Genomic DNA, 26,609 nt, shown 5'->3' with positions numbered 1-26,609 from the left:
TCACCATGCTCTACGTTACATCCCAGGACTTATTTTATAGCTGCAAGTTTGTACCTTTCGATCCCTTTCTCCTGTTTTGTCCAACCCTCCCACACCCCTCCCCTCTGGAAACCACCGATCTGTTCTTGTATCTATGAGCTTGGTTTTCTGTTTTTGTTTGGTTTGGTTGATTCCCCAAATATAAGTGGGATCATGCAGTACTTGTCTTTCTCCATCTGATTTATTTCACTTGCCATGATGTCCTCAAGGCCCACCCACGTTGTTGCAAATGGCAAGATTTCCTATTTTATGGTTGGTTAGTATTCCTGTGTGTGTGTGTATCACATCTTTATCCTTTCACTTATCAATGGCCACTTGGGTTGTTTCCATATCTTCACCTTTATAATAATACTGCAGTGAAGATGGGAGTACTGATATCTTTTTGATTTAGTGTTTCCATTTCCTTCAGATAAACATCCAGAAGTGGAATTCATAGATCATATGGTCGTTCTATTTTTAATTTTGGAGGGAACCTCCATACTATTTCGCATAGTAGCCTCAGCAGTTTACATCCCCACCAACAATGCAGAAGGGTATCCTTTTCCCCACGTCTTAATGGACACATGTTATTTTTTGTCTTTTTGGTAATAACTATTTTAGCAGGTATGAGGTGATATCTCAGTGTGGTTTTAGTTTGCATTTCCCTGATGATTAGTGATGCTTAGCATTTTTTTCACCTGCCTATTGGCCATCTCTATGTCTTCTTTGGAGAACTGTCTATTCAGATCCTCTGTCCATTTTCAAATTGGATTTTTTTTTTTTTTTGCTGGGAGTTGCATGGGTTCTTGATATATTTTGAATATTAGTCCCTTGTCAAATTTATGATTTTCAAATATTTTCTCCCATTCAGTAGGTTGTCTTTTCATTTTGTTGGTGATTTCTTTTGCTGTGCAGAAGGAGGACTTAATGTCTTTTATTCTGCTGTGTTTAAAAAATGTCTTACATAGGGCTTCCCTGGTGGCTCAGTGGCAAAGAATCCACCTGCCAATGCAGGAGACATGGGTTTGATCCCTGATCCAAGAAGATCCCACATATTGTGGAGCAGCTAAGGCCATGTGCCACACTATTGAGCCTGCGCTTTAGAGTCCAGAAGCTGCAACTACCGAAGCCTCATGCTCTAGAGTCTGTGCTCCACAACAATAGAAGCCACCACAATGAGAGACCCACAGACCGCAACCAGGGAGTAGCCCCGACCTGCCACAGCTAGAGAAAGCCCGTGCAGCAACAAAGACCCAGCACAGCCAAAAAAAAAAAAAAATTAAAAAAGTCTTCCAGAGCAAGCTTTCTCTCCTAACACACACACACACACACACACACACACACACACACACACACACAGTTGTCTATGCAGGCTCTAGACTTCTCTGATGTTAATGCCCATTAAGGATAGACTTGTGAATTTTAAGGTGCAGTCAACTCTATTATGGGCAAGTAATATATAGACAGGACCTCAGTGTATTTCCCAAAGCCATAACTGAGTGAAAAAAACTCTGAATCATTTGTCTGCAGTGGGACATATCTACCTGAGAAAGATCACTAAGAGATGCTGTGTATAATTTTGGTTAAGAATTACTGAACTAGAGGGTCACCAAAAGCTCCTCTAGCCCTAAGGAAGTTAATAAAGTCAGTTACAGTCAACTAAAAATGGAAAAGTCAAAGTAAGGTTGAGATTCTCTAGCCCGTCTTTGCTTCACAGGTTTCCAACATTAAAACTCCCAAGCAAATGGATGAGTTCATTGAGATCCAGAGTTCAACAGGAACTTGGTATCAACGCTGGTTGGTCAGATTCAAGACCACTTTCAAGCAGGTATGTTTGGAGACCTGGGGTGGGTGAGAGGGAGGCTCTGTGGTGAGTTGTAATGACAGTGGATGAGGAATAGCGATTCTGAACACGCCTGTCAACCCAGGGCACAGTGATGGGCAGGAAGCAACAGCTGGGTCCTAGCCCACACAGACCTCCAACTTCTTTGAGCTCTGAACCACAAAGTGTCTAATCCTTAGTTTCTTTTCTTTGCTCTTCTTTCCAAAGGCAGAGATTTTGAATGTAGACACAATGTCTAGTCTGAGAAAGCATCGTTTTTTCTAGCACCTTCTTCTTCTTCTTTTGGTCTGAGAGTTATGTTTTATTCAGTGGGAATTTTTAGGACTTCAAGCCCAGGAGGTAGCAGCTCAAGTAACTCTGAGAGAACTATCCAAGGAGGCGAGGATGGTGGAAGCCAGATATATAGGAGTTTTGCAACAAAGGGCAGGTAGTCTGACCATCAAAAGTTTATTGTTAATGAAAGGAAACTAGATATGTCACGTTAAAGAATTTAGTGTTTTTCCATGCCTGGGAAGATGCAAAAGTCTGGGCTCACTGAAATTATTCCTTTTATATGCACCTCAGCTATCTGGGGAATGTCCTTCCTGTGTTTTCATATCCTGAGTTTCCTCAGGGCTCACCATGGGGAGAGGCTGCAGTCTGGTGGCTGCTAAAAGGCAGGTATTGTTTTCCCTTCTGAGTTCCCTCAGGGTTCACCAGCTCGCCTTCTGGTGATGGCTGAAGTCACTGATGAAGGTGACATCATCTGTTTACCAGTATGACAGGCAGCAATCCACTTATCAGTTCCTCCTGTTGGCCCAAAATTCAATCCATATTTGGGAGACATTTCAGGATCAATTTTTGTCCCACAGTGCTGGGAGTCTTAGACCAGGTGAAAATTCTTGCTGATATGCCACTCCAATGGCACTTTCTCTTTAAATAAACTGTAGGAAGGAGGGACGGAGTGAAAGAAAGGACCCCTTTAAGTGATCTCTGAGAAAATATTTATGAAGGGCAAGGCCATTTCTCCAGAGAAGTGGTCCTGTGAGACAAGCCAACTGTCAAACACTCAGGTAGTCAACGGCCAGAGTCAGCTGAGCCTGGATAACCTTCTTGGTGGAGGGTGGTTCAGTGTTTGAAATAGCATCCATTCCCATTGGCGGGGAGAAGAGCTCAAGGCTATTCAGCACCCTGACATCCCCACTCACTGTGCTTTTGGTCACATGCATCATTGTGTTCGTGGATGCTGCAGGACTGTTAGAGCATGACACCAGCTAATAAGAACAGAAGAGGGTTTCTTGTTCCTTGAGCAGAATTGCTGCCTCTGGAAGACATTGCTGCCTGTTCTCTCCATGGGTTCCTAGGCAATTTAGTAGAGAATCTTAAAAAGGAGTTCTTCCAAGTCACAAGTTTCTGCCTCTAACCACCCATCTCTGCTGTGGGTTATAGGTCTGGGAAAACGCTCTGTACTGTGTGATGGGGCCCTACAGGATGAACACGCTGATTCTGGCCGTGGTCTGGTTTACCATGGCTTTAAGGTAAGTTCTGTCTTCCTTAAGTTCATTAATTAATAAAAAGCTATGACAAACGTAGACAGTGTAGTGCTGGAGAAGACTCTTGAGAATCCCTTGGACAGCAGGGAGATCAAACCAGTCAGTCCTAAAGGAAATCAACCCTGAATATTCATTAGAAGGACAGATGCTGAAGCTCCAACACTTTGGCCACCTGATGCGAAGAGCTGACTCATTGGAAAAGACCCTGATGCTGGGAAAGATTGAAGGCAGGAGGAGAAGGGGATGACAGAGGACGAGATGGTTGGATGGCATTACCGACTCGATGGACACGAGTTTGAGCAAGCTCCGGGAGTTGGTGATGGACAGGGAGGCCTGGTGTGCTGCAGTCCATGGGGCTGCAAAGAGTCAGACCCAACTTAGCAATTGAACAAAAAGTTCATTAATTTTCTTGTGCTTCCCATGCCTCATCTGTACATTGAGGGTTACCATTGGTTCTAACTCATATAGAGTCTGTGTCAGATTGGATGCTTTTGGCTATGACAGGCAACCCACTCTAGTGGCTTCTACAACAAGGAAATTTCTGATCCTTTGTAATAAGAATTCCATGGAGAGGCAGCCTCCAGGTGGGGATTCAGCCTCAGGCTAGTTCTCATCTGCCAGCAAGATGTCTGCAACTGCTCTTGGCATTCTCGGACATGGAAAAGTGTCCCAACAAGGAAGAGGCTGCCTTTCTCTGAGATTGACTTTTTAAAAATAATTTTCTTTTTACTTGGTTCTGCTGGGTCTTGGTTACTGCATGTGGAATCTTTGATCTTCATTATAGCATGCAGAATCTTTAGTTGCTGCATGGGGGATTATTATTATTATTATTATTATTTTAGATGAGGCTTGGAAAGTCTTAGTTATGATGTGTGGTATCTAGTTACCTGACCTGGACCCCTGCCTTGGGAGGATGTGGAGTCTTAGCCACTAGACCAACAGGGAAGTCCCTGAGCTCCACTTTTTAACATCAAGGAAACCTTTCTCATCTTCTCTGGTGGCTCATATGTTAAAGAATTTGTCTGCAATGCAAGAGACCTGGGGTTTGATCCCCAGGTCGGGAAGGTCCCCTGGAGAAGGAAATGGCAACCCACTCCGGTATTCTTGCCTGGAGAATCCCATGGAGAGAGTAGCCTGGCAGGCTACAGTCCATGGGGTCATAAAGAGTCCGACATGACTGAGCGACTAACACTTTCACTTCAAACCTTTCTCTGAAGCTGCCAGCAGACTCTCCCCACCCCGACATTATATTAGCCAAATGTGTGTGTCACATGCTTTAGGGCTAAACTAGCCACTGGTGATCGGGATGTGATTTCCCGATGACTTCAGACTAATCAAGATTTGCCTCTCAGCTGATGATACCGTTAGCTTTCCTGAGCACTGACACCCAAACAAAATCAACTTCCTGTTCCCAAGGAAGAAGCAGGGAATGATGGGTCAGCAGCTGTCTGTGTCCTTGTGAATATTAAATGCAGAAAACAGAGAACCTTTGCAATAATATCCACAGCAATAAAGTAAATGAAATATAATGTGATCGATGATTAGCTGGCTCCTCTCTTAAATAGTAGTCTCTCACCCTAGTCATTTTATTCACCTCCAGATAACATGACCCTTCTTTCCGTGCCAGTTTTGGGGCCCATTTATAGTGTTAAGAGGCTGTTTCATTGTATGGATAAAGTGCAGTTGTTTCTGGCACATCAGTAAGTGCTCAATAAATTGCTATTATCAACTAAAATCTTTTGGTGAGATTTTAAACTTTCATCTATGAAGTTATTTTGTTCACCACCGCCCATGGCCAAAGACTCATTCCCCTCAACCCAAGGAATTCAATTGGCTTTAATGACCTCTTGGATTATGGGAGGAATGTGTGAAGACCTGCCTTTTCCAATATCTAACTAAGTGTCTTCCAATAGATATTGATGGAGCCCAAACAGTCTCTTTACCAAACAGATAAATGTAGAAGCAGACTGCTCACATCCACCTGTCCCATCTAAGCTAGACGAGAACACAGAACATTTCAGAAGCTAAAATGGTAGACCCTTGGATCCAATTCACTGAAAGTTTTAAGAGATTTCCTTATGTCTAATTTAATTTTGTCAAGTAGGTAATGGCTTTCCAGTGTTGGAACCTCAGAGAGATCTGGTCTCGCTTCCTTCCCCCTCTATTTACTCTCTTCTGCGTCCTCTATGTAATTATCTTTTATTTTTCTATTTATCATTCTAGTATTTCTTTTTGTAAATTTAAGCAAATGTATGTATATTTACAAATTTCTTTATTGTTTTCTTATGAGAAGGAACTGCAAGAAAGCAGTTTTGCATTTCCTTTTTGCATTCAACAATATATTCTGGAGCTCTCTCATACCGCTAGATAGAGATTTACATTCTTTTTTTACAGTAGCATAGAATGTATGCATAGCTCTCCACAGTACAACTCTACACTTTATTCAACCAGGACCCTGTTCCCAGATTGTTAGGAAGTTTTCAGACATTTGTTGTTGCAAACAGGGCCACAGTGAGTCACTCTTTGTGGGCTCCTTTGTATTGGACAAGTTAATCAGTGGAATAGATTCCTAGAAATAGAATTATGGAGTCAAAAGGCGATAAATCCATCAGTAATTATTGCAGGTACTGACCAATTCACCTGAAGATGGTATTGCAAAATGCCGTCCTCTTCCCAGCAATGCATAAGAGCACCTGCTTACCTGCAGCCTCACCAGCAGAGTTTTTGCAAACTTCAAGGTTTTGAGTCTGGTGGGCGAGAATGATAACATAGCGTGGTTTTAATTTTCACTTTTCAGGTTATGAGTGGGATGGAGCATGATTTTTGTGTTTCATGGCCATCTTTTAGAGTTGGTGATCTTGAGATTTTAGGTATAAAATGCCATCTGCAAATATAGTTTTACTGCTTGCTTTGTAATTTTATATTCCTATGTTTTTTCCTTATGTAGCTGAGTTAGTTAAGACTAACTTAATTAACTGAGTTAGCTAACACTACAACATAGTGTTAAATAGTAGTGAGGATATGGGTATCCTGGTTTTATTTCTTATGTTAGTGGGAGTGACCACAGTGTTCTCCCCATCAGAAGATCCTTCCTTTTGAGTTGAGATATATTTATATATATTTTGGGCTTCCCTGGTGGCTCAGTCAGTAAAGAATCTGCCTGCAAGGCTGGAGACCTGGGTTTGATCCCTGGGTCAGGAAGATCCCCTGGAGGAGGGTATGGCAATCCACTCCAGTATTCTTGCCTGGGCAATCCCAGGACAGAGGAGCCTGGTGGGCTAAGTCCACGGAGTCGCAAGAGTCAGACACAACTTAGCAACTAAACCACCAGCACTATATGTATCTTTCCATGCTAAGGAAGCACACATGAATTTCTAATCTATTGCTGTTTTAATCAAGAATGCATGTTGTTTTTTTATCAAGTGCCTTTTTGGCATCTGTAGAGACTATTGTGACTTTTTTCCATTAGGTCTACTTATATAAGGTTGTATTTTCTACCTTTTTGGCATCTGTAGAGACTATTGTGACTTTTTTCCATTAGGTCTACTTATATAAGGTTGTATTTTCTAATGAACCATATGGACTCATTTAAAATGGGCTTGATTTACATCATACCAGAAATGCAGACTCTGATGGTGTTGCCGCTCCAATATTCTTTCTTCTCCATTACAGTTACTATGGACTGACAGTTTGGTTCCCTGACATGATCCGGTATTTTCAAGATGAAGCGTACAAGTCCAAAATGAAGGTGTTTCACGACGAGCACGTGTACGGTGTCACAATCAACTTCACGATGGAAAATCAGATTCACCAACACGGGAAACTTGTGAATGACAAGTAAGTGCAGGACCATGGACTTTCCTTAGATCGAGAGGAGTGTGTGTGGGTCTTGGGGAGGGAGGCATTGGCCAGATAAGAATTCAATATGGTGGGGATTGAGCTCTGAGACTGATAGAATATCACACTTTGCCTAGGCTGCCAGAGACTCGACAGTGCCCCCTGGTGGCCCTGTCTATACTGTGCGGTCCCCCATCATCCTGGCTAGGGTTGATTGATCAAGGAGGGTCAACCAGGCTGTCTTGTCTGAGACCTCACACGTTTATTGGTGATGCACAGAGAGCCCCTCAATGATGCCTGCCGGGAGGGAGGGCCCAGAGGTCTGGCACCAACTCACAGCCTGACTGGTGAGCTTTTTCTTTGATTCTGGATGCTTCTTCAGCAGCAAGCCCAAGGCTAATATAACTCTATTTTATGATATTCTTTCACCTATTATTGGCTTCCCCGACGGCTCAGTGGGTAAAGAATCCTCCTGGAATGCAGGAGATGTGGGTTTGATCCCTGGGTCAGGAAGATCCTACCTCCAAGTGTCTATTGGCATGGCCCTTTGCCATCAAGAGTGTTGTTGTCCTTTGGGGAAAAAAAATTAGAGCAGTGTTAAAAAAGTCTTGCCCATATCCTCTTCAGGGGTTCCCTGGTGGCTCAGTGGTAAAGAATCCATCTGCAGTGCAGGAGACACAGGAGAGACAGGTGATCCCTGGGTCGGGAAGATCCCCTGGAGAAGGAAATGGCAACCCACTCCAGTATTCTTGCCTGGAGAATCCCATAGACAGAGGAGCCTGGCAGGCTACATAGTCCATAGGGTTGCAAAGAGTTGGACACAACAGCAAGCTCGCAGACAGACCTTGTCTTCAGTCTGTTTGACCCCTCCTCTTTCTACTCCTGGAACACTGAGATGGATAGTCCAGACCGCTGGGCTTTAAGAATGCCTCCTTGAGGTTGCCTCCAATGGCCCCAGATGGGTCAGGACAGCACAAAGTTCCCTCCAAGCCACGTGATCTGCTAAGCTGAACATCTCCACCTCTGCTGTTAGCCGTCTTGAATTATCCTTAGCAAGCTCACTGGGTCAGGGGAGGGCTACACCAGAAACCCCACAGCCCAGGCAATTCAGTGTCAGTGATAGATGCTGCCCCTCATTCATGCACCTGTGCAAGAATTTTCGCCAGGGATTCTCTCCTCCAATGCCAGTTCTACTTTTCCAGCCCGCACCCAGCTATGTGTCCAAGTGGCTGTGCCCATTGACTCTTAGCTGCTGTGGGAAAGAGGTACGAGTCTGGATGAAGTCCAAGGCGGGGGCCTTGGGCCGTCTAGTCCGTATGTTACTGGCCAGACCTTAGCAAATGTTCTCTGTTATTTAGAATGAGAAAGAAAGTGTGACTTGAAAAGAGGAATGTTATTTCTATAAATATAAGGCCTTTGAGGAAGGAAAGTTAGGCGTGACTATCAGTAGACATGGAATTCAGATTTTCAGATGATGTTTTAAAATGCCGAGGCTCAGTCACAAACATCTACACGTTTACACGCCCACGTGTGCACATGCCTTCGCTGGGGACACTTGGGTCACTGGAATCTGCTGAGAGTGGCCACTCCAAGGATGGCAGTTCCCAGGCTGATGGTTGGTGGTGGATGGTGATCCCCGCTGGGATTTCTCACTGTCAGGGCTCTTCAGTGTAAACACAGAGATCTTGCATTGGCGTTACCAAGGAAGAGATGTTGCCCTTCTTGGGACTTCCCTGGTGATCCAGCAGTTAAGAATCCTCCTTCCAATGCAGGGGACTCAGGTTTGATCCCTGCTCCAGGAAGTAAGATCCCACACGTCCTGAGGCAATTAAGCACTAGAGGGAAAAAAAAAAAAAGCCTGTGATTTGCAGGAAGACCCAGCACAGCGACGCCCCCCACACCACCAAAAAAAAGAAGAAATGTTGCCCTTCTTTATTAGAATGCTTTGGAAGTGTTGAAAAGTAAGGGATGTTATAGATGGCTAGATGTCCCTCTGATATGATGTTATTCCATGCAGAGACAAATTCATTAAAAGATACTTCATCTGTGAAATTGCCTCTGTTCAGTGACACTCTATTGTGGTGTTACTATAATGGCGATGGTGATGACCATGATAACAAGGCTGATTATTTCGTAGATAATATCATATGTTGTTGTTCAGTCACTAAGTCGTGTCTGACTCTTTGTGACCCTGTGAACTGCAGCACACCAGGCTTCTCTGTCCTTCACGATCTCTCGGAGTTGGCTCAAACTCATGTCCATCGAGTCCGTGAGACCATTTAACCATCTTATCCTCTACCATCCCCTTCTCCTCCCACCTTCAATCTTTCCCAGCATCAGGGTCTTTTCCAGTGAGTCAGCTCTTTGCATCAGGTGGCCAAGGAGCTTCAGTTTCAGCATCAGTCCTTCCAATGAATATTCAGGATTGATTTCCTTTAAGGATTGACTGGTTTGATTTCCTTGCTGTTCAAGGGACTCTCAAGAGTCTTCTCCAGCACCACAATTCAAAAAAGATTAGGAACCTTTGAAACTAAGGAATTGAACGTGGGTTTGTTTGTTTTTCTTGAGTTATGCTGCCATCTGCTGGTCACAAACCAGAAAACACCTCACCTGTGGGAATCGAGTCTGTTTTGACAAGTTAAATTCTTCACATTCGTTAGCATTGTCCCCACTCTTACCAGTAGTCCCCGTTTGACTTTAGCCACACTTTGCTGATTAAAATTCTAGGTAAAATTATTTACTTTATTAGCTACCACACATGAGGAAGATTACTTTCAGCAGGGAGAGCAAAGAGAAAGAAAGTCAATCTAGAAGAGAGAAGGTTGATTTCATGCATCATAGTGACATGCTACCCACACAGTTAAAAGCTCTTTTTAGTGAGGCATCAGTAAAAATTTTCTTCATCTGCAGTGGGTGTGTTTCAGGGCAATAACGCCCCATGAAGCTGCCAAGGGTGGGAAATGTGTTAAACGTACCTTCTGGCTTCAGGTCTGAGGAAGTAGCCAAGACTTGGGGATCTAGGTTCCAAGCCTTGGTGGGTCAGTGACTAACTGAACCCTCTATGACCTGTGTAAGCCTCTGATTGCACATCAGAAAGTCATAATATTGAGATAAAATGTCCATCATGCTTCAGGGTTGCTGAAATTATTGTTGTTGTTTAGTTGCTAAGTCGTGTCTGACTCTTTTGCAACCCCATGAACTGTAGCCCGCCAGGCTCCTCTGTCCATGGCATTTCCCCCACAGCAATACTGGGTGTGTTGCGATTTCCTTCTCCAAGGCATCTTCCTGACCCAGGGATCAAACCCATGTCTTCTTTACCACAGAGCCAACAGGGAAGCCCAATACTAAAATACCCCAGCATAATTTAGAAATTTAATCTAGGTTGTGCATAGTTCTTATAGAGCTTCTTCCTGAATATTTTACAACTGTGCATGCATGCATAGTCCATTGCTTCAGTCATGTCCAATTCTGTGTGACCCCATGGACTGTAGCCCTCCAGGCTTTTCTGTCCAATGGGATTCCCCAGGCAAGGATACTGGAGTGGGTTGCCATGGCCTCCTCCAGGGGATCTTCCCTCTCCAGGAATCAAACCTGCATCTCCTGCATTGCATGCGGATTTTTACCCACTGAACTGCGTGGGAAGCCCATTTACAACTAAATAGCTACTAAAAATGGGGTGGCTGTTTTTCCATCAGACCTTTACCCAGGTTATTATTGCAGATCAACAGAAATCCTATTGATCTGGGGATGTTTGAGCTGAGCTCTTTTATTAGCTCTAACAGCCCTGTCATCTGCCAATAACAATTGTTTTGTCTCCTTTCTTTTCTTTTTTATTACATCATGAAATATATCAAATATACAAAGAGTAGAGAATAACACAACAACCCTATTCAGAGCAACCCTATTTATTAGCTTTGTAAAATCATAAACTGTGATGCACTGACTTCGGGCTTCCCTGGTGGCTCATCTGGTAAAGAATCCGCCTGCAATGCGGAAGACCTGGGTTCAATCCCTGGGTTGGGAAGATGCCCTAGAGAAGGGATAGGCTACCCACTCCAGTGGGCTTCCCTTGTGGCTCAGCTGGTAAAGATTCCATCTGTAATGTGGGAGACCTGGGTTCAATCCCTGGGTTGGGAAGATCTCCTGGAGAAGGGAAAAGCTACCTTCTCCTGTATTCTGGTCTGGAGAATTCTGTGTACTGTATAGTCCATGGATTCACAAAGAGTTAGACACGACTGAGCGACTTTCACACTGACTTCAGATTTTAATATAGATTAAACATCACTCACTTGGTTGCTCTTTTTAATGTTGTTTTTCTTCCTCCCAAGGAGTAATGATCACCACGGTCATAAATTCGGTGTTTTACACGCATGTGTGTTTTTATACTTTCAAATATATTTATGTATCTGTAAACACTGTACAGCATTATTTTGTGTGCTTTAAATTTTAGGTAAATATCACGCTTTGTTATAGATCAGATCAGATCAGATCAGTCGCTCCGTCGTGTCTGACTCTTTGCCACCCCACGAATCGCAGCACGCCAGGCCTCCCTGTCCATCACCAACTCCCAGAGTTCACTCAAACTCACATCCATCAAGTCAGTGATGCCATCCAGCCATCTCATCCTCTGTCGTCCCCTTCTCCTCTTGCCTCTAATCCCTCCCAGCATCAGAGTCTTTTCCAATGAGTCAACTCTTCGCATGAGGTGGCCAAAGTACTGGAGTTTCAGCTTTAGCATCATTCCTTCCAAAGAAATCCCAGGGCTGATCTCCTTCAGAATGGACTGGTTGCATCTCCTTGCAGTCCAAGGGGCTCTCAAGAGTCTTCTCCAACACCACAGTTCAAACACATCAATTCTTCGGCGCTCAGCCTTCTTCACAGTCCAACTCTCACATCCATACATGACCACTGGAAAAAACATAGCCTTGACTAGACGAACCTTTGTTGGCAAACTAATGTCTCTGCTTTTGAATATGCCATCTAGGTTGGTCATAACTTTCCTTCCAAGCAATAAGCGTCTTTTAATTTCATGGCTGCAGTCACCATCTGCAGTGATTTTGGAGCCCAGACAAATAAAGTCTGACACTGTTTCCACTGTTTCCCCATCTATTTCCCATGAAGTGCTGGGACTGGATGCCATGATCTTCGTTTTCTGAATGTTGAGCTTTAAGCCAACTTTTTCACTCTCCACTTTCACTTTCATCAAGAGGCTTTTTAGTTCCTCTTCACTTTCTGCCATAAGGGTGGTGTCATCTGCATATCTGAGGTTATTGATATTTCTCCCGGAAATCTTGATTCCAGCTTGTGTTTCTTCCAGTCCAGCGTTTCTCATGATGTACTCTGCATATAAGTTAAATAAACAATATACAGCCTTGACGAACTCCTTTTCCTATTTGGAACCAGCCTGTTGTTCCATGTCCAGTTCTAACTGTTGCTTCCTGATCTGCATACAGATTTCTCAAGAGGCAGGTCAGGTGGTCTGGTATTCCCATCTCTTTCAGAATTTTCCACAGTTTATTGTGATCCACACAGTCAAAGGCTTTGGCATAGTCAATAAAGCAGAAATAGATGTTTTTCTGGAACTCTCTCGCTTTTTTGATGATCCAGCGGATGTTGGCAATTTGATCTCTGGTTCCTCTGCGTTTTCTAAAACCAGCTTGAACATCAGGAAGTTCACAGTTCACATATTGCTGAAGCCTGGCTTGGAGAATTTTGAGCATGACTTTACTAGCGTGTGAGATGAGTGCAATTGTGTGGTAGTTTGAGCATTCTTTGGCATTGCCTTTCTTTGGGATTGGAATGAAAACGGACCTTTTCCAGTCCTGTGGCCACTGCTGAGTTTTCCAAATTTGCTGGCATATTGAGTGCAGCACTTTCACAGCATCATCTTTCAGGATTTGGAATAGCTCAACTGGAATTCCATCATCTCCACTAGCTTTGTTTGTAGTGATGCTTTCTAAGGCCCACTTGACTTCACATTCCAGGATGTCTGGCTCTAGTTCAGTGATCACACCATTGTGATTATCTGGGTCGTGAAGATCTTTTTTGTACAGTTCTTCTGTGTATTCTTGCCATCTCTTCTTAATATCTTCTGCTTCTGTTAGGTCCATACCATTTCTGTCCTTTATCGAGCTCATCTTTGCATGCAATGTTCCTTTGGTATCTCTGATTTTCTTGAAGAGATCCCTAGTCTTTCCCATTCTGTTGTTTTCCTCTATTTCTTTGCATTGATTGCTGAAGAAGGCTTTCTTATCTCTTCTTGCTATTCTTTGGAACTCTGTATTCAGATGTTTATATCTTTCCTTTTCTCCTTTACTTTTCACTTCTCTTCTTTTCACAGCTATTTGTAAGGCCTCCCCAGACAGCCATTTTGCTTTTTTGCATTTCTTTTCCATGGGGATGGTCTTGATCCCTGTCTCCTGTACAATGTCACGAACCTCATTCCATAGTTCATCAGGCACTCTATCTATCAGATCTAGGCCCTTAAATCTATTTCTCACTTCCACTGTATAATCATAAGGGATTTGATTTAGGTCATATCTGAATGGTCTAGTGGTTTTCCCTACTTTCTTCAATTTAAGTCTGAATTTGGCAATAAGGAGTTCATGGTCTGAGCCACAGTCAGCTCCTGGTCTTGTTTTTGCTCACTGTATAGAGCTTCTCCATCTTTGGCTGCAAAGAATATATTCGATCTGATTTCAGTGTTGAGCATCTGGTGATGTCCATGTGTAGAGTCTTCTCTTGTGTTAGTCTTCTCTTTGTTATAGATGTGAATGTATAATTTTCATACTATAAATTTTGCAATTAGTTTTTTTTGTTGTTATTTTTAGGCCATTTACTTCTTTTATTGTAAATATTTTTAATTGAGGTGTAGTTGATGTACAGTATTGTGTTGATTATAATGTCAGTGCTAATGGGTATCCTGACTTCAGTGGGGGTAATTTGGGTGTCTTCCTTTGAAGTATGATACTTGCTATGTTTTTGATTGGTCTTCTTTATAAAGTTGAGGAAATTCTCTTTTAGGTATGCTGAGGGTGTTTATTTGAAAGCATATTGAATCTGTCACATGCTTTTCTGCATCTATTATGACAATCACATGGCTTTCTCCTTGGACTTATTAATATGATAGATTAAAGTAATATTGTTTCTGGATATTCAACTGTACTTAATTCCTGGGATATATCTTGATCATTCCATGTGATTTTTTTAAAGTAGCAATACATCGACGAATTTGATTTACTAATATTCTTTTTTGTGTTGTTTAGATGTTTATAGCTGTTTTATTCATAACTGTCAAAATGTGGAGGCAACACACATGTCCTTTATTTTTTATTTTCTACAAAAAATTGTGCAAATATTTCAGATTGGGTTTCAACTTATTATTCTGTTAAGATTATTTTCAGAGCTGTTTAGGTTCACAGTGAAATTGAGAGGAAGCCACAGGGATGTCCCATATACCATCTGCCAGAACTACCCTATTATCTAGCAATGATCCAAGATGTCCTTGAGCAGGTGAATGGATAAATCAACTGTGGTACATACTGGCCCTGGAATATTATTTAGTGCCAAAGAAGTAAGGGATCAAGTCATACAAAGGCCTTGAGAACCTAAATGCATGTTCCTAAGTGAAAGAAACCTCGCTAAAAAGGCTGCATCCTTATGATTTCAGCTGTATGTCATTCCGAAAAAGGCAAAACTATGCAAATCAGTGGTTGCCAGAGGTTAGGGGAGAGGGAAGTATGGATAAATAAGCAGAGCACAGTGGAAATAGTCTGCATGGTGCCTAACGTCCCAATGGCACTAGTTGTAAAGGCTCTGCCTGCCAGCACAGGGGATGAAAGAGACGTGGGTTTGATCCCTGGGTCTGGGAGATCCCCTGGAGTAAGAAATGGCAACCCACCCCAGAATTCTTGCCTGGAAAATCTCACGGACAGAGGAGCCCTGGCAGGCTACAGTCCCTGGGGTCGCAGAGTTGGACACGACTGAGCATGCATGTGTGCACACACACACGTGCACACACACACACAGAACCACTTATGTTCTATTTAGGATTTTTGCATGTAAATGGGATTGGTGTATATTTTCCTTGTACTGTTCTTATTGATCTTTGGTATCAAGGTTATGTGGTGTTATGTAGCTGAGCCATGGTGGCTCAGACCATAAAGAATCTGCCCCCAATGCAGGAGACCTGGGTTCGATCCCTGGGTCTGAAAGATCCCCTGGAGTAGGGAATGGCTACCCACTCCAGTATTCTTGCCTGGAGAATTCCATGGACAGAGGAGCCTGGTGGGCTACAGTCCATGAGATCGCAAAGAGTGGGACACGTCTGAGCAACTAACACACACACACACACACACACACACACACACCAAGGTTATGTAACCAAAAGTGGGGTCTGGCTGCTCACTGCTCAAAAGCCAATACAGAGGCCAGGTTGGCGGAAAGCAAAGTTTGCTTTCTTTTGGATGCCGGCAACTCAGTGTTGGGGCAAGGGGAGGAGGTGGACATCTGTCTGAAGGCCAAGCTGCCCCCACTGACAATCAGAGGGCAAGAGCTTTTACAGACGGAGGAAGGGGGCTATATGCAGAAACAGTACAGTCGGCTGACAGTCACCTTGAAATTGGTCATCAGGGATCTGACCAGTGGTACCTTGACCGTTTTAAGTGCAGTTAATCTTCAGTTCCAGGATTGGTTTGTTTCCATTTCTTTGAGGCTGATTCTTAGAATTGTGACAGCTGATATCACGGCTATAGTCTGGTCTTCATGCCGTCAACTTCTCCACCTGGTGGGGGTGTCAGACACTATTCTGAGCCGTGTCCTGTCAGCTCACAGGACACGGCTCAGAATATTATGAATAGTCCTTGAGAAGGAGCTAAGGGTCCCTGACTATGCGTAATGGCTAAACTATTATTACTTGTTCTCCTTTAACTGTTTTCCTTTGTTTCTGCATGTTTTCACTTCTCTGATGGAACTTATTCTTTGTCTAAAGTTTTTCCACAGACAAAAGGGAGGCTGAGGACATGGGAGGCAAGGACCATAGTATCCTGCTCCTTTTCAGTTGTACCCTTTTTTAAAAAATGTTCTAGGATCCGTGTAAATAGGCAGGGTGAGATATGGTGATTTCAGCACTTAGGTGGCCGTAAGCTTAAGAGAAGATGGAGAAAGTAAGTTGGATTTACTGGCAGATCCCCTGAGGCACAAGGACGTGTCCTTAGAGAGTCTGTTTGGCAGATGAAGAGCCAGTATTTCCCATCATATATGTCTGCTTCTCCATGAAATAGTATTTCAACCATTTGATGGCCATTTCCACTCCACTCTTCTTTCCCAGGCTACTTATAGTAAAGATACCTCTCATTTATAAAACCAAATACTAGAGCTGGAAAAAGTCATCTCCTCAATAATGTTATTTTAATGATTTTAAAATACAAGCCTGCAGAGAAGAGACTTGCCTGAAATCTTTTAATAACAGTGCTAAAAGTTGAACTCTATTCTTCATTTTTTGAAAGGTGGTGTCAGAGGTGAAGTTAAAGCCTGATGCCTATGTGTGGAGAATTTAAGAAGTTATTTAGAGTTATACAGAGAATTTAAGAAGTTGCAAAGAAGTTATAAACAAAAGACCCACTGTTTCCTTCATTCTTTAAGCAAAATGAGCCCAAGCATGTATTTTCTGAAGTGATTTTCTTTTTTTTTAAAGATTTTTTTTAATGTGGACCATCTTAAAAGTCTTTATTAATTTATTACAATATTGCTTCTGTTTTATGTTTTGGGTTTTTGGCCATGGCCTCATGATCCTCATGTGGGTTCGATCCCTGACCAGGGAAGGCAAAGCCTTAGCCTGCCAAGGAAGTCCCCTGACGTGGACAGTTTTCTCATTCCTGCTTTGCTTCATCTCAGATTAGGACCTGATATGAGATAATGTGTGAGAAATTAGAGTTCCAGGTCTTTCCTGAAAAAGTTTCTCTTTTATTTCACTGTATGTGGAAGGCTTACTGTAGGACCGTCCGTGTGTGTGAGCTTTGGGAAAATAGACCCTTTGTTTATTTTCTCTCTGAAAGGTGATATAAATGATGTGAAAGAGAATTTTACACTTAACGAAAAAGTCAGTTGAAGGGTATACATTATATATCATGCCTCTGTGCCTTAGCATATGCTATTCCCTTTGCCTGGAATTCACTTGCACTGCGTCTTGGCTTGGATAGCTTTTATTTATCCTTAAGGAAAAGCGAATATCATGCTGTACCTGACTGTATCATAAGTACCCTTTTGCAATGATCTTGTAGCTTATCTCTAATCTTTTTAAAAAAACAATTTACATCTGGTCGCGCTGTCTTCATTGTTTTTCTTCATAGCATTTCTCTAGTTGCGGCGAGTGGGGGCTGCCCTTCACTGTGCATGAACTTCTGACTGCGTGGCCTCTCTTGTGTGAAGCACAGGCTGCAGGCACACGGGCTCAGTAGCAGCCTGAGGGCTTGGTGGCTCCGCGGCAGGTGGAATCTTCCCCGACCAGGGCCTGAACCCGTGTCCCCTGTGTTGGCAGGTGGACTCTTATTCACTGCACCACCAGGGGAGTCCTACGTATGTCTGAGCTTGATAGTTATCACGCCAGATTTTAATTGTCAGTTTTCTTGTTCCCTCTTTAGTTTTGAGTTTCTTGAGCGTGAGCCCATTCAAGTCGAAATCATGGTGACTGCATAGATGCGACTTCTGGCGTAGTTTAGATCACCTGGTGGATGAAGCACTGGGCTTGAGGGTAACTGAAATAAAGTGCTTGTAATAATAATTCCACCACAGGCTCTGGATCACCAATGGCTTCTGTTTCCTTAAAGGAAGCGTTCCACAAGCTACTTCTGTTAACTTTTCTTTCAGCCTTTGAGACCTCCTGAGTGAAGCATCTTGGACCAGTTCAGTATATAAATTAGGGATCGGAGGAGATGATTTATATAAAAGACTCATAAAATATGCCTTGGCCTTTTCTCCTTTTAACTCTCCTTTTATAACTTTGGCTTTTTATAACTCACTTGGAGATACATTTTAAGGTCTGCCCGTGTCAGACCTGTTATGATTTATGGCCCTTCTTTCTCACCCACCTTCGGCAGAACATTAAAATATCACCGGAGGCCACATCACCAGCCCATTACTGTATTAAAGAGAAGGATATATTAAGAAGGGCAAAGACCTGAGACAGGCTCCAGGAATAGCTTTCCTGAGTAAATACAGTCAGCATACAAATTACATTAATTTTGAAATCAGAGCCATCTTCCTGTAACAAAAGGCTTAGTGATCAGTTTTTCCATAGAAATAGGAAGAGTTCAGCGGTAGCTTTTGGAGGCCGATTCAAATTTAACCCTAAGAAAAACTGTTGAAAACAATTTGGCTTTCTTGATCAGGGATTCTCACATTTCCTGAAGTGTAATAATCTGGCATCTTCCTCTGGTGGTTATAGTTCAAGAGGTGCAGGTTGGAATGAAGAGAACTCCCATCTTTCGTAATAACCTCCTATTTTATTCTTTTTTTTTTTTCTACCTAAGTTACGTCAGTTTATTTTAACTTTTAAAAATTGGAGTATAATTGGGCTTTACAATGTTGTGTTGGTTTCTGCTGTGTAACCTTATGTATACATAAATCCCCTGCCTCTTGAGCCTCCCTCCCACCGCCCCCCCAGCATCCCACCCCTCAAGGTCATCACAGAACACCAGCCGAGCTCCTGTGCTTCATAGCAGCTTCCTGCTAGCTATCTGTTTTACACATGAAAAGTGAAAGCATTAGTTGCTCAGTTGTCTGACTCTTTGCGACCCCATGGACTGTAGCCCACCAGGCTCTTCTGTCCATGGGATTCTCCAGGCATGAATACTGGAGTGGGCTGCCATTCCCTTCTCCAGGGGATCTTCCCAACCCAGGGATTGAACCCGTGTCTCCTGCACTGCAGGCAGATTCTTCACCATCTGAGCCCCCACACGGTAGTGTATATAGGCCAATGCTACTCTCCCAGTTTGTCTCCCTATTTTATTCTGATGCAAGTGTTCTGGGGACTTCTCTTAAGAAGCACTGGCCCAGGCCTTCTTACTGCTGAGAGGTCTTTTTGTCAAAGCTAATAAGATGTAGTTCTAGGTTAGGGTTCTCAGCAGAACATAGCTGAGAGTGAAGAGTAAGGGCTGCTGGCCATCGTGTGGATGGAATGGCCTGGCGGCCCTGAGGAGCAGCAGCGGGTCCTCAGTGCCCTGTGCCGCCTCGGTCACTGGGTCCCCACTGAACTGGAACTGTCTGTTGGCTCCATTTCTTTTTCCCATTAGGCTTGAGGGCAGGGACCATGTCTTTTCTGTCTGTACTCAAAGCACCTAATACCATGCTCGGTAAAACTTTTGTTTGAGACTGAATCAGTGAACGAATTGACAGATGAATGAATGAATAGGGTTGAGATTCTTCACAAATAAAGACACAGCCAAAGGTTTCTCACTTAATAGCTTAACCAGCCTTGGGAAATATAACCAGTAGAGGCTGATGTCCCTGTGTGTGAGTCTATGTTTTTAAGCGTCCTGTTGCTTTTTCCTTTTAAGTTTATGTAGGAGTTGAAGTGCTGTCCATGGGGTCGCTAAGAGTCGGACATGACTGAGCGACTTCACTTTGACTTTTCACTTTCGTGCATTGGAGAAGGAAATGGCAACCCACTCCAGTGTTCTTGCCTGGAGAATCCCAGCGACGGGGGAGCCTGGTGGGCTGCAGTCCATGGGGTTGCTGAGGTCGGACACGACTGAGCAACTTCACTTTCACTTTTCACTTTCATGCATTGGAGAAGGAAATGGCAACCCACTCCAGTGTTCTTGCCTGGAGAATCCCAGCGACGGGGGAGCCTGGTGGGCTGCCGTCTATGGGGTCGCACAGAGTTGGGTATGACTGAAGTGACTTAGCAGCAGCAGCAGGAGTTGAAGACGTGCAACAGCTCCAGATGTGGGCTGTGCCTCACAATCATCCAGGGGTTTTACCTCTTATTGGCTGTTTCGGTTTTAAGTGAAAAAGTATTATATACACTTGGTATAAAGAAAATTTGTCTGATCCCAGTGGGCTACAGTCTGTGGGGTCACAAAAAGTCGGATACAGCTGAGTGACTAACACTTTCCCTTTCAGCCCCCCGTGTACCTCCCCAGGGCCGCACACACCTGCCCGTGTCTGCGGCACTCTCTCCAGGTGTGTGCTATGTACTTGCAGGTGTGTGGGCCTTATCCTTTCTCACAGGAAAGAAAGTCACATGCTATAAATATCACGCTGCATTTCTTTTTTTTTTTCAGTTAACAATACATCTTAAACATGGTTCCAGATTAAGACGCACAGATCTGCCTGATTATTACAATGGCTATGGGTGCTCAGTTGCTCGGCCGTGTCTGACTCTTTCCGACCTCATGGACTGTAACCCATCAGGCTCCTCTGTCCATGGGGTTTCCCAAAGAATACTGGAGTGGGATGTCATTTCTTTCTCCAGGGGCTCTTCCTGACCTAGGGATTGAACCTGGGTCTCCTGCATCTCCTGCATTGGCATGCGGTTTCTTTACCACTGCGCCACCCCATGGGTTATGGTCCACGGGATCGCAAAGAGTTGGATGCAACTGAGCAACTGAGCACCTGTAGGCATTATAATAATTAGGTGGATGGCTATGTGTGGTACCTGTCTATCTATCCATTCTCTCTATCATCTGTCTCCCCTGTCTGTAATCTATTATCTGTTTCTCCTGTCATTTACCTGTCCCCTGTCTATTATCTATTGTTTGTCTATCTCTCCATCTATCTTTCTAGTAAGCCATTGCTGTTATCAGCGATGTTGCAGTGAAGATCAATGAATGGATTTCTTTGAATGCATGAGCAAGTATGTGCATGACAGATTGGTAGAGGTGGTATTCCTAGGTCAAAGGGATAGTGCATTTCAAATTTTGCAAAGCTGCTCTCCACAGAGCCTGCACCAATTATGTTCACCAGTGTGGACGACATTGCCTGTATTCCCCCACATTTTTGTTGGTTCAATTTTAAAAACAAAAATTCTGAGGCCCTCATACATCTATTGCCTTTAAACCTTTCAAGACCAGCTAAGGGATATTCCTGTTTTTAAAGCTCCTAAACTGAGATATTATAAATATTTTCATGTCATGCTATTTCATGGTTCCATGATTCTGATGCAGAACGTCCATGAATCTGCTTTTGGGAATCATAGATTGATGCCTAGAATCCTGTGTGTACCTGGACTAAAAGTCAGCTCCCACGGTCCTGAGGCTCCTCTCTGTTTATAAATACACGGTGAAGAAAAGGGGAACTAGTTTGGGTTGAAAATAATGTGCTAGAACCTTTTAGTTTGCACTTCTCCTTCTTCTGCCTTTCTGTGTTTTGTGTTTGAGTCTCAAGTCTCCTTTTTTTTCCTGGATGAATCATTTGGGGGCTATTTCTTTTCCCCATAGGTTCACAAAGATGTACTTTAAACATGTACTCTTTGAGGACACGTTATTTGACGAGTGCTATTTTGAGGATGTTACATCGACTGATACCTATTTCAAAAACTGCACCATTGAATCGACCATCTTTTATAACACAGGTAAGAGCGTGAACAGGGTAAGCTTGGTGTCTAGAAATTGTCCGACTGCTCAGCCATAAGCTTTAGGAATAGTGAAGTATTCACTGGTGTGTGTGCTGAGTCTTGGGTTCTTGCCCCAGGCAGGGCACAAAGAAGTTGCCGTGCCAAAGATCTCATGTAAAATGGAAATAGAAGCACTGGGCAAGTGTTCTGATCTCAACAAGTGTATGCTCAGGGTCTTTGGTAGGAACAAATTATGACCCAGATTAAAAAAAAATAGCATTCCAAGAGGGTTACATTCTATGCCTGAAGTGCATTCTTGAAGACTTAGCATAATTTGAAACTTATAAAATTCTCACGATAATACATGAAAAGGAAAAACTGCATCTTTTCAAGCTTCATGCATGAAATAAGATAAGAATATTTTAAAATTACACCATTTCAGACTTCCATGATTTAAAAAAAAATCACAAAATTCCACCTCTCTCTCACTCCTCATTATTTTTACTGCTCTCGTTATGAATTAATACCAAGTGGAGCTGGGTTACAAGGAAACTAACTAAGCTTTACCAGGGACTTCACAGATACTGTCTCAAGTAAGAAATGTAGCAACATCCACATCTTACAACTAAGGAAACAGAGGCTTAAGCAACTTACATTAAGGCCACAGATAACAAGTGGGGGAAGCTTGGCTTCATCCCTTAATTGTTAAGCTGTAAAGTCTGTGAGGCTTCCTCTGAAATACTTGCATTGTGTCCGGATCAATGCTTTCTCCCTGGCATTGGCACCATGGCACAGTTTAATGCGAGAACATCTTTTTCCCCTTCATGACGCCAATCTCAAGCAATTCAATATCTGGTCTCTAAATATCCCTTGGTCTTTAAATAGTCCATTATGGAACTTAAAAAAATATTGGGGAGTTTTGTACATTTCATCTTTGGCATATCTTTTATTTTTTTCTTCTTTCAATGTCAGCAAGTACATTTTATTTATGTAAAATATTTTAGGAGTTTCCAAGATAAAATCTGCTATTTCATTAAGGTTATATGTATATATATATAATTCTATGAATATATATATTCACAGAATTTAGTGACACTTAAGCCCAAGTAACTTTATGTGTCTGTATACTTCGTATGTATGAACTATATATACATATATAGGCTTCCCAGGCGGTGCTAGTGGTAAAAAACCCTCCTGCCAGTGCAGGAGACATAAGAGCCACAGGTTCAATCCCTGGGTCAGGAGGAGGGCGTGGCAACCCACTCCAGTATTCTTTCCTGGAGAATCCCTTTGGACAGAGGAGCCTGGAGGGCTATAGTCCATAGGGTTGCAAAGAGTTGGATAACACTGAAGCAGCTTAGCACACACACATGCACTATATATGTTTATATCATCCCACACACCACAATATTACACAGATGTTCATACACACTACACACAATTCACGAACATACATACGGGTACACATTATATATACACAGGTGCAATCAAGTCTGCATGTTCACACTTACACGTGTGTGTATAGACATGGGCAACATGTCAATTCATTTAGTAGGGTCTGTGCTTACTACTCTTCCTAGCATTTAAGAAAGCTGTAACACTTATATATGATTATTGCAAAAATTCAAACATTAGGAAGGACGCAGAGTTGAAATAAAACTTTGTTTCCATCTGGCACTTGATTTCTGATAGTGTTTCCTCTTTTTCCAGAGGGAGCTGCTATGTAACAGTGTCCTTGCAAACCTTTTGTTTATTTACATAGGTAATATACATGTTTGTTTAAAAGTAAATTGATTATATAGCTCATATTGTTGTGACATTTGCTTTTTTAAACTTAATATGCCATAGATATGCAACATCTAACGTGGTAGGTGAGTGAGTGAGAGCTCAGTTGGGTCCGACTGTTTGCGACCCCATGAACTGTAGTCCGCCAGGCTCCTCTGTCCACGGGATTTCCCAGACAGGAATGCATGCCCTCCTCCAGGGGATCTTCGTGACTCAGGGGCTGAACGCAGGTCTCCTGCATCTCCTGTATTGGCAGGTGGATTCTCTACCACTGTGCCATGTGGGGAGATTGGGATTTTGCAAACACTTGTAGTCATGAAATATCAGAGCTGGGAAGCAGTGGACATCATTAGGTGTTTCCTCTGACTTTCTAGGCAGAAGCTCAGGGGGGTTAACGAGGGCCAACCACTGAGCCAGTTCCCAAACCCAGGTTGGCGGAGAGCCTATATAGTGATCTTTCTTCTAGAACAGCTGATGTTAGAAGGTACCAGAGAACATGAAACTGGTTCCAAAGCAAGTGCTTATTATTACTTTTTAAGACTTTATTTTTTTTAAGAGAAGTTTTGGGTTTACAACAAAATTAGAAGAAAGATACAGGAATTTCCATATGCTGCCTAGTCACACGCCATAGCCTCCGCCATTATCAACATCCCCCACCAGGGTGGTACCTTTGTTATGATGAATGAACCTACACATCATCATCCAAAGTCCATAGTTCACGGTAAGGTTTATTCTTTTTTTGCTTAGTAAGGCTTTTGTTTTTAAATTTTAAAGTTTTGAATCTGAGGATAACTGCTTTACGAAGCTGTGCTGGTTTCTGCTGCACAACAGCCTGAGTCAGCTCCACGCGCGTGCATACATCCCTTCTCTCCCGAGCCTCCCTCCCACCACCCCGCCCTCTAGGTCAGCCCCGAGCCCTGAGCTGAGCTTCCCGTGCTGTCCAGCGCTTCCCACAGCTCCTGTCTCACACGTGGCGACGTGTGTATGTCAGTGCTACCGTCCAGTTTGTCCCCTTCCCCCACCCTGGTCCACACGCCCATTCTCTGCATCTGTGTCTCTGTTCCCGCCCTGTGAATAGGTTCATCTGTAGCATTTTTCTAGATTCCACATACATAACAGTGCATTTATTTATGAAACACCTGTCACAAAAGAGTAAATCAGAATTTAAAATTCCACACTTCACATTTTCCCTCTTTCCTCACACATTTCTGCCAAAGCTTCTAAATCTCAAAGTTTAGTTAGAGATAGGAACAGACTTCCAGAGCAATAGGTGGAGAGAAAGGTCTTTATTCTTGGTGTTGTCCATTCAATGGGCTTGGATACATGGATAATATGCATCACTGTAACATCATGCAGAATATTTTTACTCTACCAAGTCATATATTTCCTGCCTAACCCCCACAACCGCTGAGCCAAAGGTGTTTATTTAGAAGCATGCTCAAAAAAAAAAAAAAAAATAGAAGCATGCTCAGGTTTCTGCAGGGGCGTTGGAGTGACTGGCTCAATCTGGACCCAGTTCTCTGGTCATTTGCCTCGTGTAAGCTGGGAATCCTTGAAGGAGTACCCCAGGCAGGGTGGGCCTCAGCGTCATATTGTTGATCCAAACAGGGCTGTTACCTGGCTTGAAAGATGTTCTACTTGCACATGTCCCTCAGTGAATGTTCATTTCATTTCCCCTTGCTTAGAGAAACTTACACAAGTTGTTACATTTTTAAAGAGTTCTTGCTACATCCCCACCTTGCCCCCTGTTGGTACTGTTGTCGTTCAGTTCCTAAGTCACGTCTGACTCTGATTCTACGATCCCGTGGACTACAGCACGCCAGGCTTTCCTGTACTTCACTATCTCCCAGAGTTTGCTCAAATTCACGTCCATTGAGTTGGTGATGCCATCCAACCATCTCCTCCTCTGTCGCTCCCCTCTCCTCCTGCCCTCAGTCTTTCCCAGCATCAGGATCTTTTCCAGTGAGTAGGCTCTCCACATCAGGTGGCCAAAGTATTGGAGTTTCAGCTCCAGCATCAGTCCTTCCAATGAATATTCAGGACTGATTTCCTTTTGAATCAACTGGTTTGATCTCCTTGAAGTCCAAGGGACCCTCAAGAGTCTTCTCCAGTACCATAACTTGGAAGAATCTGTTCTTTAGCGCTCAGCTTTCTTAACGGTCCAACTCTCATATCTGAACAGGACTACTGGAAAGACCATAGCTCTGACTATACAGACCTTCGTCCACAAAGTGACTTCTCTGCTTTTAAATATGCTGTCTAGGTTTGTCATCACCACGTGTTTCCTTGACTTTGTCTGATGGCCAGGGGGTGGTGCTGCCTGCCCAAGGAAGGGGAGTAACTCCAATCCCTGCCTCCGCCCCCAGTCTCCCCAGCACTCTCCCCCCTCCATCCCTGTTTCACATGAGCCACATGTTTCCTTCTCTCCGCAGACCTCTATCAACATAAGTTCATCAACTGTCATTTTATCAACGTCACCTTTCTGGAGCAGAAGGAGGGCTGCCACATGGACTTAGAGCAAGACAACGACTTCCTGATTTACCTCGTCAGCTTCCTTGGCAGTCTGTCTGTCTTGCCTGGGAACATCATTTCTGCCCTGCTCATGGACAGAGTCGGAAGACTCAAGATGATTGGTGAGTTGTCAGGGATGTCACGTCTGTATTCTACTGGGCTAGGGCAGAGGCTTAAAGTGGAGGAAAAGCAGTGGGATTTCCCTTTTTCTTTTTCAAGAAAACTTGCACAGGAAACCACGGAGGTAAGATGGATTCTGCTGGTATAGAACCAAGTCTGCAAAACCCCAGGGCACCTTGGAGATCTCTGAGATCCGTAGTCCAGGTCAGGCACAAGCCTTCGTTTCCTGATTCAGCAATTCTATTAGCACTTTAGTAGGATGTTAAATGGCAACACTCCAGTGTTCTTGCCTGGAGAATCCCAGGGACGGGGGAGCCTTGTGGGCTGTCTCTGGGGTCGCACAGAGTCGGACACGACTGAAGCGACTGAGCAGCAGCAGCAGGATGTTAAATACGTCTGCTGTACCCAC

General features: G+C 43.4%; 1 protein-coding gene across 5 annotated transcripts in view; it reads left to right on the top strand.

The window, feature by feature from the left end:
- The window catches only part of SV2B (synaptic vesicle glycoprotein 2B), a 262,076-nt gene that overhangs the window by 218,774 nt on the left and 16,693 nt on the right, over positions 1 to 26,609 (top strand). For all 5 annotated transcript variants that reach the window (XM_059879070.1, XM_024981807.2, XM_005221735.5 and 2 more), the window contains 5 exon segments: positions 1,736 to 1,846; positions 3,290 to 3,378; positions 7,066 to 7,230; positions 21,669 to 21,802; positions 26,002 to 26,202. In XM_059879070.1, coding sequence (XP_059735053.1) covers positions 1,736 to 1,846; positions 3,290 to 3,378; positions 7,066 to 7,230; positions 21,669 to 21,802; positions 26,002 to 26,202 — 700 coding nt within the window.

The sequence above is a fragment of the Bos taurus genome, chromosome 21 (genome assembly GCF_002263795.3).
Source record: "Bos taurus isolate L1 Dominette 01449 registration number 42190680 breed Hereford chromosome 21, ARS-UCD2.0, whole genome shotgun sequence".
In the NCBI taxonomy this organism is placed as follows: domain Eukaryota; kingdom Metazoa; phylum Chordata; class Mammalia; order Artiodactyla; family Bovidae; genus Bos; species Bos taurus.
The sequence above is the reverse complement of the archived record's forward strand: the minus strand, read 5'-3'. Positions and strand labels throughout refer to the sequence as shown.